General features: G+C 35.6%; 1 protein-coding gene across 9 annotated transcripts in view; it reads right to left on the bottom strand.

The window, feature by feature from the left end:
* Positions 1 to 20318, bottom strand: part of LOC127868474 (uncharacterized) — a 36989-nt gene extending 16671 nt beyond the window's left edge. The window contains exons 1-2 of one of the 9 annotated variants that reach the window (XM_052410346.1): positions 19991 to 20318; positions 253 to 864 (exon numbers count right to left, since the gene is read on the bottom strand). In XM_052410346.1, the coding sequence (XP_052266306.1) occupies positions 253 to 854 (602 nt within the window). In that variant the 5' untranslated portion in view covers positions 855 to 864; positions 19991 to 20318. Of the gene's footprint in view, positions 1 to 252; positions 865 to 7932; positions 8095 to 11257; positions 11971 to 16257; positions 16420 to 19582 lie in introns of those variants that run through there. The other 8 variants (XM_052410304.1, XM_052410321.1, XM_052410306.1 and 5 more) reach the window with 8 other exon arrangements.
* Between the last annotated feature and the right edge of the window lie 808 nt (positions 20319 to 21126).

The raw sequence follows: 21126 nt of genomic DNA, 5'->3' as shown, positions 1-21126 counted from the left end.
AATTGCAATAATTGAACAGCAATTAAACCAAGACAAATACATAAATTAAGTATCACTATGATTGTATTGTTTTTGGTTTTTGAAAATCACTTACAGGGTAAATATCAATTGTTCCCAAACAAAAATTGAAACTGCTTGCATATGTTACTTGTAACATGTAATTACACAATTATAAAAAATACATTAAAAAATCAAATTATAAGTTTGGAAACAATGAAACCAACACGTAAAAAATAAATGGATTCTACATACTATGGTTCCCCGATCTGGTCTTTGTCACTCATCAGTTTGTCCACGTATTCAGTGAAAGATGTTTCTACATATCCATTGCCACCATGCCTCACTATGTCACGAGCATTGCCAGAATGGACCACTTCCCCTCCATATTCTTCCTTCAGACTATTCAAGGTCCACTTGGCAGATTCGATCCAATCATCAGCTCCATTTTTAAACTGCACTATTAAAGGTTTCTTATAACGGTAAATACGTTCAAATTCATTGACTGTCAAACTTTCTGCTTTTACACGCTCAACAGTACAGAGATCACTATTGTAGAGATTGAGTGTAGCCTCATCGGCTACACGCCACCCTCCGTTATTAGCTGAAGTTGTATTCCTTTTCGAAATGTCAACATTATCTAAATGCCCAATGAACGAATTATGGAATTTAAATGCAATAACTGCAACAATTACAGTTATAATACATAACAAAATGTGTCTTGATGAACCTTTCAAGTGGTCAAAACTGGATCCTGACTTCAGATTCTTTTTACTTTCTTTTGCGGTATTGTTCTTTTGTCTGGACACATTGTGTGTGTCATTGCTTTCTTTTCTGTTATTCCTTCTTTTTGACATGTTGTAACTCCTGAAAACAGTGAGAATAAGCCGCATGGATTCCATTAAACACAAAACTTCAAAGATCAAAAGGGAAGAGTTTAGGGACGCTCTATAAAGTAGTTTTAATGATTTCAATGTCAAAATTTTAGACTCACAAACTTAAACAAACATATAAATATGATTACTGAATGTTAAATAATATTAATACAACCATTTTTATTTGGTACCTTCAATAAAATATTGTTTAGTTCAGTGCAATTAATAAAGAGCAACCTTAAATGCCAATATAAAATCGTTTACTTGTATTTGTGGTACAATCAAAATTGTGTCTATGTGATGTATGAATGAGTCTGCAGACTCATGGGGATTTTCCAACATAAAACATGTTCTGTATACATTGATTAAGGAATTTTCTGCTGTAGATAAAAAATATTTGAAATTAAAAAAGTACTTTCCTTTTGTTTATTAACTGGTACTTCTTTTTTTGAACAAGTACATGTATTCTTGCTTTCTATTTATCAACGTTTTATTGGTTTAAGAAAAAAGAAATAAGTTCATATATACTTGCTTTATGTTACTAACGTAACATACCATACATCTCTTACCATTTTTAGCCTGGGTTGCACCAGGTGCTAAATATCTTAACTTTTGGGGGAATAATGGCTGATCAGATGGGGAATTCATCGACAAAAGGCAGGGCTCAACATTAACAGTCGTCCTATTGCCCCTGACAAGTAAAAGTTGGGTCCGGGCAAGTTATTTTATAATCTAGTTGTCCTCCCGGGCAAGTGCAAAAAGAACAAAGAGCATTTATTTAGACTTTAATTGCTGTAATAATTGTGTTGAATGTGCAAAAATAAAAAAGGTTTTGTGGTGTATCATTTTGATCTTTATTAAAAAATATGAGGTTGACAGTTAATGTGATATTTCATGTTTGGGCAAGTGGCTTTACGTTCTAAGGGCAAGTATATTTTCTAAGTACTTGCCCGGCAGGGCAAGTTGGTTTTTAGGTTAATGTTGAGCCCTGAAAAGGGTATTCAAATCTGCCACCATAATGAAACGTTTTATCAGATCCAAATTCATTTAACCAGTTGCTTAACAATCCCTGAAGGACCCTGATGCTGTGAGTATGATTCCAAAAATCTTTGATGTGACATTTCAACAAATGTATTTCTAGGGGTTTCTGGCTGTACACTTGTTACACTTTTATCACATGGCCATTAATAAAGTCTACAGCAAATGCATCCTGAAATGCTTCTGTACTCGAACCATGTAAAGAATGTCCATAAAACATTTATTACTAAGGGAGAATATTCAGAAAGAAAAATAATTCCATTTGAAAACTAATGTTTTATAGTAAATTGAAATGATTAGTACTTGTTTATAGTAAATTTATACCATTAAAAGGCACACTTTTCCTATACAGTGTATTTGAATGTCATTGAATGTATTTGTCTAATACATTGCAGTATTTAATCTTAAGATTAGAACATTTTTACTTGGATTTGGAAAAGATGCTTAAATGTACATGTGTTGAATCAATAAACAGTGCTAATCTGACCATATTAACCATATTAATATTCCTGTTAAAGGGATCTTTTCACGCTTTGGTAAATTGACAAAATTGAAAAAAGTTGTTTCAGATTCGTAAGTTTTCGTTTTAGTTATGATATTTGTGAGGAAACAGTAATACTGAACATTAACCATGCTCTAATATAGCCATTATATGCATCTTTTGACGATTTTAAAACCTAAAAATTATAAAGCGTTGCAACGCGAAACGATTGAATAATTTGGAGAGTTCTGTTTTTGTCGTTAAATTTTGTAAAACTACGAAGATTGCTTATATAAGGTATAAAATACGTCATTTCTGTATACTCAGCGGAATAGCTCAGTAGGCTAGAGCGTTTTTACTTCAGGACTCTGGCAGGACTCCAGGGGTCACTGGTTCGAAACCTGCTCCGGGCAATGTTCTTTTCCTTTTTTTATTTTTTTTCTTGATTTTTTACTGGAGCTTTTACGATCCAATGTTTACATTTATCAATATAAAGCATTTAATGAATAAGTTAAAAAAATGCCAAAATCTGTGAAAAGGCCCCTTTAAAGCAACTTTAAAGTTTAAGGTTCATGTTAAGTGCCAAAATGACCCCACATAGAAGAAATTGAAAAATATAAAATGATCAGTAATACCCAAAATAAATGAATGAAATTTACATATGGTTAAAATAATTACATATTATTTCCATATATGTATAAATAAAAAAAAAATCACAAATCTAAGTAATAATGTCATTATTAGCAAAAATATTCCAATGTATGGCAAATTCTCAAATTCATTAAAAGACACACACATGAACCAAATAAAACCACCAACAGTATAGGCCAGTTATATTTAAGGTACTACTACATGTACCATTGAATTGCGTCAATGAAGCCCCACAACGACACTATGCGTATTTCAAAATGAACATGAGTTGCTATTTATAGATTTTGGAAAAAGTCTAAGTTTCCACTTGCATAGCATGCGATCAAGAGGAGTTATGATGTTATAATATATATTTCATGAAACTATATCATTTTCCTATTATCTCCATAACAATGACTCTTACGTGAAATTCACTAATTTAATAGAATCTTGATACGTTTGAGTCTCCTCCCGATTTAATTTCATCTGTTGTCCATCTTGGTCAGCGGTTTGTATTGATCCGCATTTATGAATTTGTTAAATATTGCTTACATATTATATTTATTCGATTATATAACTTGAAAATACATCATAAACTAATTATAAAAATTGAAGAACAAATGGATCGGTAATAATTGATAAATTATCAAAATTAAAAAGAAATATTTTTCGAATATACTTCCGGCAAATAATTGCTAGCTGAACAAGTAAACATGACAAGAAAATAACAAATGAATTTTTTGATCGATGACAAGGTTTTTATAGAAATGTAAGTGTTCAGTTGGTTTAATATGTACGTGTGCCCAACATTTGTATAATTCATTTTTCCGATCCCACAAATATTGTGCCTAGATCGTTAATTGAAACATTGTTATGTCGACTTCCTAACCGGATGTTTTATGCCCCACATGTTTAACTAATGTGTATGGAGTTTGAGATGTGACATAAACATGTTGTAATTTGCGTTAAGGTAGCCAATTAGTTGTCGTTCCAAGTCCTATATATTTCAAATGAACAATCAAAGTGTTTGCCTTTTGGTAATATAGTTTATTTTTTGTAATTGTGTGATTTTGTGACTATATTGAGTACTGTATTGCGATTAAATAAGCAATTTTGAAAATGAAGGTTCACTGGAAAGTCCACCATACTTAAAGTAGTTTCCAATTATTGTGTTAACTTTTGACAGTTTTTTATGTTTTTCATTTGCATATTTTAGGATTGTTGGTGTGTGTTGTGTGGACTTTTCATTTGTAGTATCTTACGTTAAGTGTATACAATATTTTGACCAAAGGAATTTGTTCAATTTAACTCCGTTTGTTATTTTGCTAATTTCATGCATGCGCTGTATATTTCTTCGAAAGCAACATTTTGCATCATATTATTTTTATTAGCGTTTTCTTATATGTTCTACAAGTATTTAGAGCGGGTGTACCTATTTCCGAACAACGTCTAATTCCGAACGAAAATTTAAACATTTAAAAACAATATAATTCAAGCATGAACTCTGACATATGACATCATATTTATGACATCATAACTTAACTCTTTCCGTTTCGTCCATGTTTGAGCGGCAACGAAGTTAAAATTTTGAAGAATCTCGGAAAGTCGTTTCACCAACCAGTCAAGTGAGTGGAATTACGCAAATCTCAATTTCACCTTCGCTAATTCCTAAGGTTACATGACGTCATTAAAGTATTTCCCCGGTCAGGTTTTGCTATTCTATTGTTAGGTAGCCATTTCCCAACTAGTGTGTATGTTCTATTTATAGCTTCCACAAACAAAAAAGGCAAAAATCAAGTGTTCGGAATTACAACCGATTTATTAAACGATGTTTATTATTCCGAACGATTTTTTTTTAAGTGTTTATCATTGAAGTTTACTGCAATAAAGCAAAAACTTACAAGAATATTGTTTTATAAATTAGCTTCTACCAAAACTTAAAATAAAAGGCTCATGTCTTGACACATGAATTCGTTTTATTTTAGATATTATGAGTCGTCAATTACAAGCAAAACGTAGAAAGTACGACCCAGAAGTGGTTGGTCGTGCAGTCGAAATAATAAAATCGGGTACAATGACGCTTGGCCAGGCTTCCAAAACGTATAAAATACCCAAAACAACACTCCATGATCGTGTCCGTGGGAAGTACGCAACTGACCATATCGGTGCGAAGACCGTCCTCAGTGCTGACAAAGAGCAACGAATTGCCAACTGGGTGGTCCATATGAGTAGGGTTGGCTACGGTCGAACAAGACATGAGCTGTGTACGGTTGTCCAGAAGATTATCAATGACGCTGGCAGAGAAACCCCTTTTCTCGAAAACAAACCGGGACGGCAATGGTTGCGTGGGTTTTTTAAGCGTCATCCGTATTTGTCTGTCCGCACAACTATCCAATTAGGGAAGGAGCGGGCCGTCATCACTACAGAGACAATTCAGCGTTGGTTTGCCGAATTTGAACGCTACGTTAAGGATGAGCTCAAAGATGAAACTCTGCTGCTTGATCCTAGTAGAATCTACAACGCAGACGAGACCGGGTTCTCTTTGTGTGCACACAAGAATAGTAAGGTTGTTGCAAAAAAAGGAGACCCCGTCGTATATCATTTTGGCAACTCGGACAAGACTCAGATGACGGTGATGGCAGCAGCAAGTGCTTCTGGTCACTTCGTAACGCCAATGATAATCTACCCTGGCCAACGCTTCGCATACGACCCCTTAGATGGCTTTGAGGAAGCTGCGTTTGGTCGTTCTGAAAACGGTTGGATGGACTGCGAGGTTTTCGTTTGTTGGCTAAAAAACGTTTCCATACCTGATATTAACGCCCGCCAAGTAAAGAAACCTGTGTTGTTATTGATAGATGGGCATTCTACGCACATCACAATGAAAGCATCAGACACGTGCCTTGAAAATGGAATCGAGCTTTACTGTCTACTTGAACACTCATCACACTTGATTCAGCCTCTAGACCTCAGATTTTTTGGCACACTTAAGGCAGCATGGCGGCAGTCAGTGCGCGACTGGCAAACCCATAACGTTGGTCAGTTCGTTACGAAACAGAATTTTGCGAGAGTGTTCAAGCAAGCTGGACTGCAAGTACAACGGTTGACGCTGCAGTGAAAGGTTTCCACGAATCTGGCCTATTCCCTCTTGACCCGACTAAAGTGATGCACTCGATGAAACTGCAGCCAAGTGCAATATTTTCAGGAGAGCAGCTTCTCACGTCGTCACAAGCCAATGATGTTTCGGTGAGCCATCATAATCAGCCTGGCGCCTCACCCGCCCGTGTAGAAACGTTGCCTATCCAACCAGTCGCCCCGTCTGTCACCACACTCGACCAATCTGTGAACATACCGGTATTAGTAACAAATAATTCGGTCGTCCCGTTGGAGAGACAGCCCAACCAGTCCGTCACTGCGACTGCCATCGCACCGTCGGAGAGTCAGCCCAACAAGTCCGTGACTCCGACTGTAATGCTACCCAACCAGTCAGGCGCCCCGTCGGATATTCAGCCGAGCCAGTCCGTCACTCCGACTGTCATACTACCCCTACAGTCAGTCGCCCCGTTGGACAGTCAGCCCAACCAGACAGACGCCCCAAATATCATGTTAGACAGGCCATCGGTCACTCTGTCTGTCATACAACCCAACAGCCCCAGGACTGTCACGCTACCCAATCAACTGATCGGAATGTCCGACAGCCAACCCAACCAGTCCGTCGCCCAAACTGTAATGGTAACCAACCAGTCAGAAGTTCCATCTGTTTCACCATCCAACCAGTTGGTCACCTCGACGGTCCTTCTCACCAAGAAGTCGGCGACTAATGATGTATCGCCAGTAAATAAGACAAACTCACCTGGCTACTCTCCCTTTTCAAAGCATTTGAAATTACCGACATTATCGTCACTCACCGAAAAGCAAAAGCCAAATGTCCAACGGGTTCTCATGCCTAAAGCCATCACAGGGTCTACCTATCGCTCTCTGTTGCAGGAAAAGATACAGAAGAAAGAGAAAGAACTGCAACAGAAAAGTGAACGAAAAAGAATAAGAGAAGAAAATAAGAAAAGGAAAGAGGAAGAGAAAAAACGAAAAAATGCTGAACAGGAAAAAAAGAGGGAGGCAAGAAAGGCTGAAAAACAACGCAGACTTACCATAAAAAGAAGAAAACAAGAAAACGAGGAGGCAATTCTTCGGGAAATCAATGATTCGTTATCAGACAGCGACGTCCAAGTTGAGGCCGGCAAATGTTTTACGTGTGAGAAGACGTATGACAACTTTATTGAATGCACTAACTGTGGCCGGAGATTTCATTTTGCATGTGTTGACATAGAAAATCAGTTGATTTGCGATGAACTTCCTTTTGAATGCAAATATTGTTGAAATTTGAAAGTGCATAACTGTCCAAATTGTTGAAAACATGTTCTTGTTTTGATTGTTCGTGGAATAAATTAGTCTGACTGTTTGTTTTCTTTGAATATTTTACATTTTTGGAATGCACTTTGAGTGTTCGGGTTTAAAACCACCAATGTTCGGAATCAAAACCAGTGTTCGGATTTAGCATACATCACTGCCTTTCCTATAACCCAAAAATAATAGTGTACGATGACCCATACACGCAATCGATGTTTTTAAAAGGTCCCGTATGCGTTGTTGTTTCTAAAAATATCATCGATTTGCAGAAGTGTGGTTGCGTTTCCGAACTGTAGACTTTTTTGCTTAGATGTTCGGAAATAGATGCACCCGCTCTACAAGCCTATTGACGTATAAATTGAATTTATTGCCATAATATTTATTGAAGTATTCCTATGTGAAGAATACGCCTTTTTACACTTTACATCAATACATGAACCTTAAGATGAGTAATTTACAATAACTTTATCAGTAAAGAATTAAAATAGAATACAATGTATTACTTACTATTTAGCTATATCATCTCACCTGTTCTAACCTTTATTGCATTTCGCTTTGGCCGAGGCAATTTGTAAAGCATGTTAAGTACTTAATACGGATTATATCGATATAGCAAATCCATTTAAGCTGTCAACATTTTGTGTGACAATTTCACATCAAAGGGAGAAAACCTATTTTGAGTTACATTCCACTACTGTTTAATAAATTAATGTCAGAACAAATGATTAGGGAACACGAACCTTTACCTCATATGTTAAGCGACACAAATAACGTACACACATACTATTTGATTTAAAACTTTGCCTTAACATTTACCCGACCGACCTTTTTGTACTTACCCGCAACATTTTTTTTATTGATATTCAAGATTGAATTTTCGATCATTCTTGCAACATTCAATCATATTCTCTAAATAAAATATTGCGATTTCGATCCTATTGGCCTTAAATTATCCAAAATTAACTTTATTAATTAAATTGTTGGTTTCGATCGATACTCGATTTTAATTCGAGAGTTATGAAATAAATTAATATGCTTGAGACTGGCGCAGCCATGAGTGAAACTATTTATTTTCCATGATCAACTATGGACTAAAATTGATAATAACAAATTTTACTTTATTTGAATCGTTTCCTCTGTTTTGTACATTTAACAATTGTTCAAATGTAATTGTTCACAGGAACAATGACGTCTTTTCATAGTGAATAAGGGATCTTTTCACGCTTTGGTAAATTGACATAATTGAAAAAAGTTGTTTCAGATTCGTAAGTTTTCGTTTTAGTTATGGTATTTGTGAGGAAACAGTAATACTGAACATTAACCATGCTCTAATATAGCCATTATATGCATCTTTTGACGATTTTAAAACCTAAAAATTATAAAGCGTTGCAACGCGAAACGATTGAATAATTTGGAGAGTTCTGTTTGTGTCGTTAAATTTTGTGAAACTACGAAGATTGCTTATATAACGTATAAAATACGTGAGGAATGTGTACTCGGCGGAATAGCTCAGTAGGCTAAAGCGTTTTTACTTCAGGACTCTGGCAGGACTCCGGTAGCCAATTGTATAAATCTGGATAACTCTTAACCAGCGGATAACTTGTGGTTATCTTATCATAAAATAGAAGATAACCAAAAGTTATCCGCTGGATAAGAGTTATCCAGATTTATACAATTGGCCGCAGGGGTCACTGGTTCGTAACCTGCTGCGGGCAATGTTCTTTAACTTTTTTTATTTATTTTCTTGATTTTTTACTGGAGCTTTTATGATCCAATGTTTACATTTATCAATATAAAGCATTTAATGAATAAGTTAAAAAATGCCAAAATCTGTGAAAAGGCCCCTTTAAAGCGGGTAGATAGAGGCTATATACGATTTTGTCAAATATTAATGAATTTATATAAAATGTGTAAAAAATTATTATATATATATTTCAATATAAATTAAAATAAAAGTTAAGAAGAACATATGTCGAAAAATGCGAAATAAGCCAGATATTTAATTCTGAAATTGAAAACGGCTGTACAGCCGAATTCGCCAGCATGTATACCATACATGTACGATGTGAATCTAAACTTAGTTTAACGGTTTATTTGAATTCCCGCAACGATATCTATTCATACGACACACGAACACTAACTCCGATCCTTATACAAAGACGAATGCTTCGGTTATTGTAGGAAAATATGTACGTCACGATCGGCTCGGGGCGCTAATTTGTCTTTGCTGCATTTTATGAAATTCGGCTTTAATGTATAATTTTTCTTTCCCATTTTATGTTATTGTAACATATTTTATCAATATATTATAATTAAACAAATATAAAAAATCGTATATACCCGCTTTAAAATAATAATAATTTTCAGTTTGAAACCTGTTAAAGAATCATAGTTATTTCTCTTTAAAACACGATCCAGCATAAAATAACTAATGTTAAATCAGGGACCTATTTAAATTTAGGTTTGAAAGGGGTCTGCAAGTGATATCGTTTTAAACTTAAGACTCCCTCATGTAGCGAAAGGAAGTTAAATCAGCCAAGTTTAGGCGACATACCTATCTCATGTTTCCTTGGAAATGTAAGTAGAGGCAAACACCTTTTTAATGGAAAGCCTCGTCTGTCTTCTGTTTACTATTGATATATCGGCTATTTCATTGAAACGATGTGGGTGTAAATCATATTATATGTTTAATGATAGTATGCTGTGTTTTTGTATGTGATGGAATGCTATGTTTTTGTGATGATATATTGTGTGTTTGCCATAGTATTGTGTGTGTTTCATGGTATGCTGTGTGTTTGCCATGATATGTTGAAACATACGAGGCGTTCAATAACTTTTTATGGTATAAGTTTTATATATTTCAGTTGCTGTGGATATTGAAATACACAGGAGATTTAAACTTTACTAATAATGTTGCAAAAAGAATTATTGATGAAACGACTCTATAACCATCTTTATAATGCGTGAATTCACAACTGAAATTTTTTTTTGGACCTTTCCATGAGCGCAGGCTGCACTTAATGATTCAGCTAGATTTCACTACCCTTCCATTCAGTTTGCATAAAATAATACCGTGACTCAGTGTACACGAAAACACATTGATAACATAACCCATTGATCGCTCGTTCGCAAGAGTAAACACTGTTATCCATCAACTTTCAAATCCCAAACACGATAACGCAGGTTTTTAAGAAAAACATTACAAACACAAAATCGAAGATCGCAAACACCTGATAAATAGGCTTTCCTTGCCACTCGAGCAGCTTGTGGAACGTGAAGAATTTAAATAAAATATTAAAGGTACTATTGCGTCGAGAAATTTGTAACCAAAATCTGTTGCAGCAATAATCATAATCAATAACAAATCCTAATCGTAAACTCCCCTTACGATAAATGAAGATTGGGAAATGCGTGCTTTCCCAGTAAAAATCTTCTTGCTGATACAAGCTATTCAAGGAAATACAAGCTGTTGATTATATAATGGGCTATTTTAAAGCATTGATTGACTTAGTTGTTGTTGGTGCACATATTTGTGCGAAATTATAATTACCTATTCCAGAAGGTGTATACTCAGCATGCTAGATTTTTTAAGAACTTGTCTTTTACAAAACAAAATACTTCTCTACGAAACATTTTCCGTAGTTTATTGTTAAACAGAAAAAAAATAACTTTCTTTTATGAGAATATATGGTTATATATACCATTTCATCGTTTCATAAAAGATATTAATGCAAAAAAATATTTCAAAGGTGTACATACACAAATTGATATGTATATCTTATTAAGATATATTTTGCTATCATAATACATGCAAATAAAATAGCCAGTTTACAGAAAGGCGGAATATCTTCCATGCCGGCTTCTGATCAATGGATAGCGAACTGCCATACTCCGATGATGTTACGATAGAGCTTTGCTATGACAACGCATTTCACGTCACAAACGAGTATCAAGGTAAAAAAATGTTGCACGAACTGTCCATATAATTCCAGTTACAACACAAATATCCCAGATAGCCGCACTCTTCTACGAACATCCAGTTGCAATTAATGAGCCATTCAGAGCTAAACGTCTCACTGTAATCAAGTAAAATATTTATTCTTAAACTTTTTATCACACACTATCCTGTTATAACTGTAAATTGATTACCGCAATATTTTGATCGCACATATACACTCTGTAGTTCATCTATACAAGAAGTACTGATTAATGGCTAGGATGTGTTCAAAACAATGCATACCGTTAGGTGATCATAACAATAAAAAGCAAATGTCACTTTTCACTGATTCATAAATGTGTTGCTATCATTTGCATTACATACATATGTGTCCTATGATGTACCATAATATCTTAAATATTTTATCGTATGAACAATTTCTACCACATCTTTTATTCATTGACACATTTCGCGTTCAAACAATTTTAGGTAAGTAACTTTGCACTCTCCATAACAGCCGATTCAACGAGTTTTTTCTATTTGATAAGTGATAGCAAGTAATTGACAACGACAGCTGTTTACAGTAACAGGGTTAATGCGTCAATACTACGATGTACTATCCCACTAATCATTCGATATCAACTAGATAGCATGCGTTTGACATTTGTTTTACCGGGAACAAGCAGATTCGGAAAGGATTTTTAAATGTTTAAGTACATGTTCTACTTGTCGAAAACTATCGAAACTTTCAGCGTCAACGATGACTCACGAAACACGTGCTTTGTCTTGTATTTAAATTAGAATATATGTGATTTATTGCATTTCTTCCCCGTACAGATGAATTGCCGTTATAAACGTGTTAAGAAACTAAATGGGTCGACAGAGATGATCTCGAAACTACCATCATAACATTTCTCAAGGATAGCCTGCAAGACAATAGGGTAATCCAAAGTAAAATGTACCTCCAAAATCGATGTCCAATCTATTCGCTTTCACCCATTTATGCCTAGCGTCTAAAAAATTCCTTTGCAAACAGTATAGAGCCCAGATGAGACGCCGCATGATGCGGCGTCTCATCAGGGTTTGTGCTGTTTGCTTAAACGAATTTCTGTAAGAAATATTCTAAATATAGAAATAAATATACTAGACATCCCTAATTTTGGAAATAAATTGATCAAATTTAGAAGGATGGGAGAGTGCACTAGGCATAAATGGGTTAAGAAGGTCTATGTAATAGGAAAGTCAGCAAACACAAATAATCGAGGGCCGCCATAAATATTAAACCATTTTCAACTTAAAGGAAAAGTGAAAATGGTTATGTGAAAACAGCATCAAACAAGAACAGCCTGCGAGTAACTCCCAGTCTGTTCAGGTTTTATGCTGTTTGCTGCTCATCAGTAACTATGGGTTGGACATGAAGCCTTTAAAACGTGAGTTTAGTAATAAAGGTCTTTAATTAAACTTTGCTTTCTAGGGCACTAAAAATGCGTCAAAATACGTATCTAAGAGGTTCAGGGTTTAATACGTACATAAGTGGTAAAGGTTTAAATATGTATCTGAGTGGTAAGGGGTTGAATACGTATCTAAGTGGTAAAGGGTTAAATATGTATCTAAGTGTTAAAGGGTAAACTATGTATCTAAGTGGTAAATGGTTAAATACGTATCTAAGTGGTTAACCGAATCGTGCGGAGTTTTAACAACATATTGCGAAAGCTGTGCTTGTTTGAGATTTGTTAATACCCTTAGGTGCAGCACCATCGCCGCACTAGCACAGCACACTTTACCGCTGCCGCCTCACTCACAAACGTCAAAACAAATACGTCACAAGCACCTGCCACAGCCGTATAAATCACACCGGGAAACACCGCCCAAATGCAATAACACTTCGAAACAAAGAGTCGAAACCATCCCATCGTTGATTGTGATAAATCGAGGTCTAAGGGGCTGGCCATAAAGTATGTCACGCTTCAGGCCGGTGGAGGGGGTTAAAGAAAGTGTGACAGTTTGTTGACAGGATTGAGGGGCGGGTAAGGCTATGTAAGACGTCACACATTTATTTATTTTTATGTCCCCCACTATAGTAGTGGGGGACATATTGTTTTTGCCCTGTCTGTTGGCCTGTCTGTTGGTCTGTTTGCGCCAACTTTAACATTTTGCAATAACTTTTGCTATATTGAAGATAGCAACTTCATATTTGGCATGCATGTGTATCTCATGAAGCTGCACATTTTGAGTGGTGAAAGGTCAAGGTTAAGGTCACCCTTCAAGGTCAGAGGTCAAATATATATGGCCAAAATCGCTCATTTTATGAATACTTTTGCAATATTAAAGATAGCAACTTGATATTTGGCATGCATGTGTATCTCATGGAGCTGCACATTTTGAGTGGTGAAAGGTCAAGGTCAAGGTCATCCTTCAAGGTCAGAGGTCAATATATGCGGCCCAAATCGCTTATTTTATAAATACTTTTGCAATATTGAAGATAGCAACTTGATATTTGGCATGCATGTGCATCTCATGGAGCTACACATTTTGAGTGGTGAAGGTCAAGGTCAAAGTCATCCTTCAAGGTCAGAGGTCAAATATATGTGGCCCAAATCGCTTATTTTATGAATACTTTTGCAATATTGAATATAGCAACTTGATATTTGGCATGCATGTGTATCTCATGGAGCTGCACATTTTGAGTGGTGAAAGGTCAAGGTCATCCTTCACAAGGTCAAGGTCATCCTTCAAAGTCAAACGTCATATAGGGGGACATTATGTTTCACAAACGCATCTTGTTTAATTTTGTTTCTCATTTACTCATTTATTGATTTTTTATAGAATTTAACAGCTTTAACACTTATTTTCAAAAAAGCGAAATATTTTATGAAATCCATGTTAAACTAGCATGGCATACGTATCTCCTGAATTTATTGTTCACGATTCCTCTCGCTAGGAGTGCAATAAAAAAACTATTCAAAAGTGTGACGTATTTTAAGGGGAGGAGGTTCAGATTTTGGTTACAATGCGTGACAGCAGGAAGCGGAGGGGTTAAAAATGGTCAAAAATAACGCATATACTTTATGAGCGGCCTCAAAACGTAACGTGTACAAATTGCTTTATGTACAAATTGCTTTATGTACGCACACTTTTAAACACCTTCCACTGTCCGGGACAGCCCCACGGGTTGCAATATTTTCAGGAGAGCAGCTTCTCACGTCGTCACAAGCCAATGATGTTTCGGTGAGCCATCATAATCAGCCTGGCGCCTCACCCGCCCGTGTAGAAACGTTGCCTATCCAACCAGTCGCCCCGTCTGTCACCACACTCGACCAATCTGTGAACATACCGGTATTAGTAACAAATAATTCGGTCGTCCCGTTGGAGAGACAGCCCAACCAGTCCGTCACTGCGACTGCCATCGCACCGTCGGAGAGTCAGCCCAACAAGTCCGTGACTCCGACTGTAATGCTACCCAACCAGTCAGGCGCCCCGTCGGATATTCAGCCGAGCCAGTCCGTCACTCCGACTGTCATACTACCCCTACAGTCAGTCGCCCCGTTGGACAGTCAGCCCAACCAGACAGACGCCCCAAATATCATGTTAGACAGGCCATCGGTCACTCTGTCTGTCATACAACCCAACAGCCCCAGGACTGTCACGCTACCCAATCAACTGATCGGAATGTCCGACAGCCAACCCAACCAGTCCGTCGCCCAAACTGTAATGGTAACCAACCAGTCAGAAGTTCCATCTGTTTCACCATCCAACCAGTTGGTCACCTCGACGGTCCTTCTCACCAAGAAGTCGGCGACTAATGATGTATCGCCAGTAAATAAGACAAACTCACCTGGCTACTCTCCCTTTTCAAAGCATTTGAAATTACCGACATTATCGTCACTCACCGAAAAGCAAAAGCCAAATGTCCAACGGGTTCTCATGCCTAAAGCCATCACAGGGTCTACCTATCGCTCTCTGTTGCAGGAAAAGATACAGAAGAAAGAGAAAGAACTGCAACAGAAAAGTGAACGAAAAAGAATAAGAGAAGAAAATAAGAAAAGGAAAGAGGAAGAGAAAAAACGAAAAAATGCTGAACAGGAAAAAAGAGGGAGGCAAGAAAGGCTGAAAAACAACGCAGACTTACCATAAAAAGAAGAAAACAAGAAAACGAGGAGGCAATTCTTCGGGAAATCAATGATTCGTTATCAGACAGCGACGTCCAAGTTGAGGCCGGCAAATGTTTTACGTGTGAGAAGACGTATGACAACTTTATTGAATGCACTAACTGTGGCCGGAGATTTCATTTTGCATGTGTTGACATAGAAAATCAGTTGATTTGCGATGAACTTCCTTTTGAATGCAAATATTGTTGAAATTTGAAAGTGCATAACTGTCCAAATTGTTGAAAACATGTTCTTGTTTTGATTGTTCGTGGAATAAATTAGTCTGACTGTTTGTTTTCTTTGAATATTTTACATTTTTGGAATGCACTTTGAGTGTTCGGGTTTAAAACCACCAATGTTCGGAATCAAAACCAGTGTTCGGATTTAGCATACATCACTGCCTTTCCTATAACCCAAAAATAATAGTGTACGATGACCCATACACGCAATCGATGTTTTTAAAAGGTCCCGTATGCGTTGTTGTTTCTAAAAATATCATCGATTTGCAGAAGTGTGGTTGCGTTTCCGAACTGTAGACTTTTTTGCTTAGATGTTCGGAAATAGATGCACCCGCTCTACAAGCCTATTGACGTATAAATTGAATTTATTGCCATAATATTTATTGAAGTATTCCTATGTGAAGAATACGCCTTTTTACACTTTACATCAATACATGAACCTTAAGATGAGTAATTTACAATAACTTTATCAGTAAAGAATTAAAATAGAATACAATGTATTACTTACTATTTAGCTATATCATCTCACCTGTTCTAACCTTTATTGCATTTCGCTTTGGCCGAGGCAATTTGTAAAGCATGTTAAGTACTTAATACGGATTATATCGATATAGCAAATCCATTTAAGCTGTCAACATTTTGTGTGACAATTTCACATCAAAGGGAGAAAACCTATTTTGAGTTACATTCCACTACTGTTTAATAAATTAATGTCAGAACAAATGATTAGGGAACACGAACCTTTACCTCATATGTTAAGCGACACAAATAACGTACACACATACTATTTGATTTAAAACTTTGCCTTAACATTTACCCGACCGACCTTTTTGTACTTACCCGCAACATTTTTTTTATTGATATTCAAGATTGAATTTTCGATCATTCTTGCAACATTCAATCATATTCTCTAAATAAAATATTGCGATTTCGATCCTATTGGCCTTAAATTATCCAAAATTAACTTTATTAATTAAATTGTTGGTTTCGATCGATACTCGATTTTAATTCGAGAGTTATGAAATAAATTAATATGCTTGAGACTGGCGCAGCCATGAGTGAAACTATTTATTTTCCATGATCAACTATGGACTAAAATTGATAATAACAAATTTTACTTTATTTGAATCGTTTCCTCTGTTTTGTACATTTAACAATTGTTCAAATGTAATTGTTCACAGGAACAATGACGTCTTTTCATAGTGAATAAGGGATCTTTTCACGCTTTGGTAAATTGACATAATTGAAAAAAGTTGTTTCAGATTCGTAAGTTTTCGTTTTAGTTATGGTATTTGTGAGGAAACAGTAATACTGAACATTAACCATGCTCTAATATAGCCATTATATGCATCTTTTGACGATTTTAAAACCTAAAAATTATAAAGCGTTGCAACGCGAAACGATTGAATAATTTGGAGAGTTCTGTTTGTGTCGTTAAATTTTGTGAAACTACGAAGATTGCTTATATAACGTATAAAATACGTGAGGAATGTGTACTCGGCGGAATAGCTCAGTAGGCTAAAGCGTTTTTACTTCAGGACTCTGGCAGGACTCCGGTAGCCAATTGTATAAATCTGGATAACTCTTAACCAGCGGATAACTTGTGGTTATCTTATCATAAAATAGAAGATAACCAAAAGTTATCCGCTGGATAAGAGTTATCCAGATTTATACAATTGGCCGCAGGGGTCACTGGTTCGTAACCTGCTGCGGGCAATGTTCTTTAACTTTTTTTATTTATTTTCTTGATTTTTTACTGGAGCTTTTATGATCCAATGTTTACATTTATCAATATAAAGCATTTAATGAATAAGTTAAAAAATGCCAAAATCTGTGAAAAGGCCCCTTTAAAGCGGGTAGATAGAGGCTATATACGATTTTGTCAAATATTAATGAATTTATATAAAATGTGTAAAAAATTATTATATATATATTTCAATATAAATTAAAATAAAAGTTAAGAAGAACATATGTCGAAAAATGCGAAATAAGCCAGATATTTAATTCTGAAATTGAAAACGGCTGTACAGCCGAATTCGCCAGCATGTATACCATACATGTACGATGTGAATCTAAACTTAGTTTAACGGTTTATTTGAATTCCCGCAACGATATCTATTCATACGACACACGAACACTAACTCCGATCCTTATACAAAGACGAATGCTTCGGTTATTGTAGGAAAATATGTACGTCACGATCGGCTCGGGGCGCTAATTTGTCTTTGCTGCATTTTATGAAATTCGGCTTTAATGTATAATTTTTCTTTCCCATTTTATGTTATTGTAACATATTTTATCAATATATTATAATTAAACAAATATAAAAAATCGTATATACCCGCTTTAAAATAATAATAATTTTCAGTTTGAAACCTGTTAAAGAATCATAGTTATTTCTCTTTAAAACACGATCCAGCATAAAATAACTAATGTTAAATCAGGGACCTATTTAAATTTAGGTTTGAAAGGGGTCTGCAAGTGATATCGTTTTAAACTTAAGACTCCCTCATGTAGCGAAAGGAAGTTAAATCAGCCAAGTTTAGGCGACATACCTATCTCATGTTTCCTTGGAAATGTAAGTAGAGGCAAACACCTTTTTAATGGAAAGCCTCGTCTGTCTTCTGTTTACTATTGATATATCGGCTATTTCATTGAAACGATGTGGGTGTAAATCATATTATATGTTTAATGATAGTATGCTGTGTTTTTGTATGTGATGGAATGCTATGTTTTTGTGATGATATATTGTGTGTTTGCCATAGTATTGTGTGTGTTTCATGGTATGCTGTGTGTTTGCCATGATATGTTGAAACATACGAGGCGTTCAATAACTTTTTATGGTATAAGTTTTATATATTTCAGTTGCTGTGGATATTGAAATACACAGGAGATTTAAACTTTACTAATAATGTTGCAAAAAGAATTATTGATGAAACGACTCTATAACCATCTTTATAATGCGTGAATTCACAACTGAAATTTTTTTTTGGACCTTTCCATGAGCGCAGGCTGCACTTAATGATTCAGCTAGATTTCACTACCCTTCCATTCAGTTTGCATAAAATAATACCGTGACTCAGTGTACACGAAAACACATTGATAACATAACCCATTGATCGCTCGTTCGCAAGAGTAAACACTGTTATCCATCAACTTTCAAATCCCAAACACGATAACGCAGGTTTTTAAGAAAAACATTACAAACACAAAATCGAAGATCGCAAACACCTGATAAATAGGCTTTCCTTGCCACTCGAGCAGCTTGTGGAACGTGAAGAATTTAAATAAAATATTAAAGGTACTATTGCGTCGAGAAATTTGTAACCAAAATCTGTTGCAGCAATAATCATAATCAATAACAAATCCTAATCGTAAACTCCCCTTACGATAAATGAAGATTGGGAAATGCGTGCTTTCCCAGTAAAAATCTTCTTGCTGATACAAGCTATTCAAGGAAATACAAGCTGTTGATTATATAATGGGCTATTTTAAAGCATTGATTGACTTAGTTGTTGTTGGTGCACATATTTGTGCGAAATTATAATTACCTATTCCAGAAGGTGTATACTCAGCATGCTAGATTTTTTAAGAACTTGTCTTTTACAAAACAAAATACTTCTCTACGAAACATTTTCCGTAGTTTATTGTTAAACAGAAAAAAAATAACTTTCTTTTATGAGAATATATGGTTATATATACCATTTCATCGTTTCATAAAAGATATTAATGCAAAAAAATATTTCAAAGGTGTACATACACAAATTGATATGTATATCTTATTAAGATATATTTTGCTATCATAATACATGCAAATAAAATAGCCAGTTTACAGAAAGGCGGAATATCTTCCATGCCGGCTTCTGATCAATGGATAGCGAACTGCCATACTCCGATGATGTTACGATAGAGCTTTGCTATGACAACGCATTTCACGTCACAAACGAGTATCAAGGTAAAAAAATGTTGCACGAACTGTCCATATAATTCCAGTTACAACACAAATATCCCAGATAGCCGCACTCTTCTACGAACATCCAGTTGCAATTAATGAGCCATTCAGAGCTAAACGTCTCACTGTAATCAAGTAAAATATTTATTCTTAAACTTTTTATCACACACTATCCTGTTATAACTGTAAATTGATTACCGCAATATTTTGATCGCACATATACACTCTGTAGTTCATCTATACAAGAAGTACTGATTAATGGCTAGGATGTGTTCAAAACAATGCATACCGTTAGGTGATCATAACAATAAAAAGCAAATGTCACTTTTCACTGATTCATAAATGTGTTGCTATCATTTGCATTACATACATATGTGTCCTATGATGTACCATAATATCTTAAATATTTTATCGTATGAACAATTTCTACCACATCTTTTATTCATTGACACATTTCGCGTTCAAACAATTTTAGGTAAGTAACTTTGCACTCTCCATAACAGCCGATTCAACGAGTTTTTTCTATTTGATAAGTGATAGCAAGTAATTGACAACGACAGCTGTTTACAGTAACAGGGTTAATGCGTCAATACTACGATGTACTATCCCACTAATCATTCGATATCAACTAGATAGCATGCGTTTGACATTTGTTTTACCGGGAACAAGCAGATTCGGAAAGGATTTTTAAATGTTTAAGTACATGTTCTACTTGTCGAAAACTATCGAAACTTTCAGCGTCAACGATGACTCACGAAACACGTGCTTTGTCTTGTATTTAAATTAGAATATATGTGATTTATTGCATTTCTTCCCCGTACAGATGAATTGCCGTTATAAACGTGTTAAGAAACTAAATGGGTCGACAGAGATGATCTCGAAACTACCATCATAACATTTCTCAAGGATAGCCTGCAAGACAATAGGGTAATCCAAAGTAAAATGTACCTCCAAAATCGATGTCCAATCTATTCGCTTTCACCCATTTATGCCTAGCGTCTAAAAAATTCCTTTGCAAACAGTATAGAGCCCAGATGAGACGCCGCATGATGCGGCGTCTCATCAGGGTTTGTGCTGTTTGCTTAAACGAATTTCTGTAAGAAATATTCTAAATATAGAAATAAATATACTAGACATCCCTAATTTTGGAAATAAATTGATCAAATTTAGAAGGATGGGAGAGTGCACTAGGCATAAATGGGTTAAGAAGGTCTATGTAATAGGAAAGTCAGCAAACACAAATAATCGAGGGCCGCCATAAATATTAAACCATTTTCAACTTAAAGGAAAAGTGAAAATGGTTATGTGAAAACAGCATCAAACAAGAACAGCCTGCGAGTAACTCCCAGTCTGTTCAGGTTTTATGCTGTTTGCTGCTCATCAGTAACTATGGGTTGGACATGAAGCCTTTAAAACGTGAGTTTA

The sequence above is a fragment of the Dreissena polymorpha genome, chromosome 1 (assembly GCF_020536995.1).
Source record: "Dreissena polymorpha isolate Duluth1 chromosome 1, UMN_Dpol_1.0, whole genome shotgun sequence".
NCBI lineage: Eukaryota > Metazoa > Mollusca > Bivalvia > Myida > Dreissenidae > Dreissena > Dreissena polymorpha.
The sequence above is the reverse complement of the archived record's forward strand: the minus strand, read 5'-3'. Positions and strand labels throughout refer to the sequence as shown.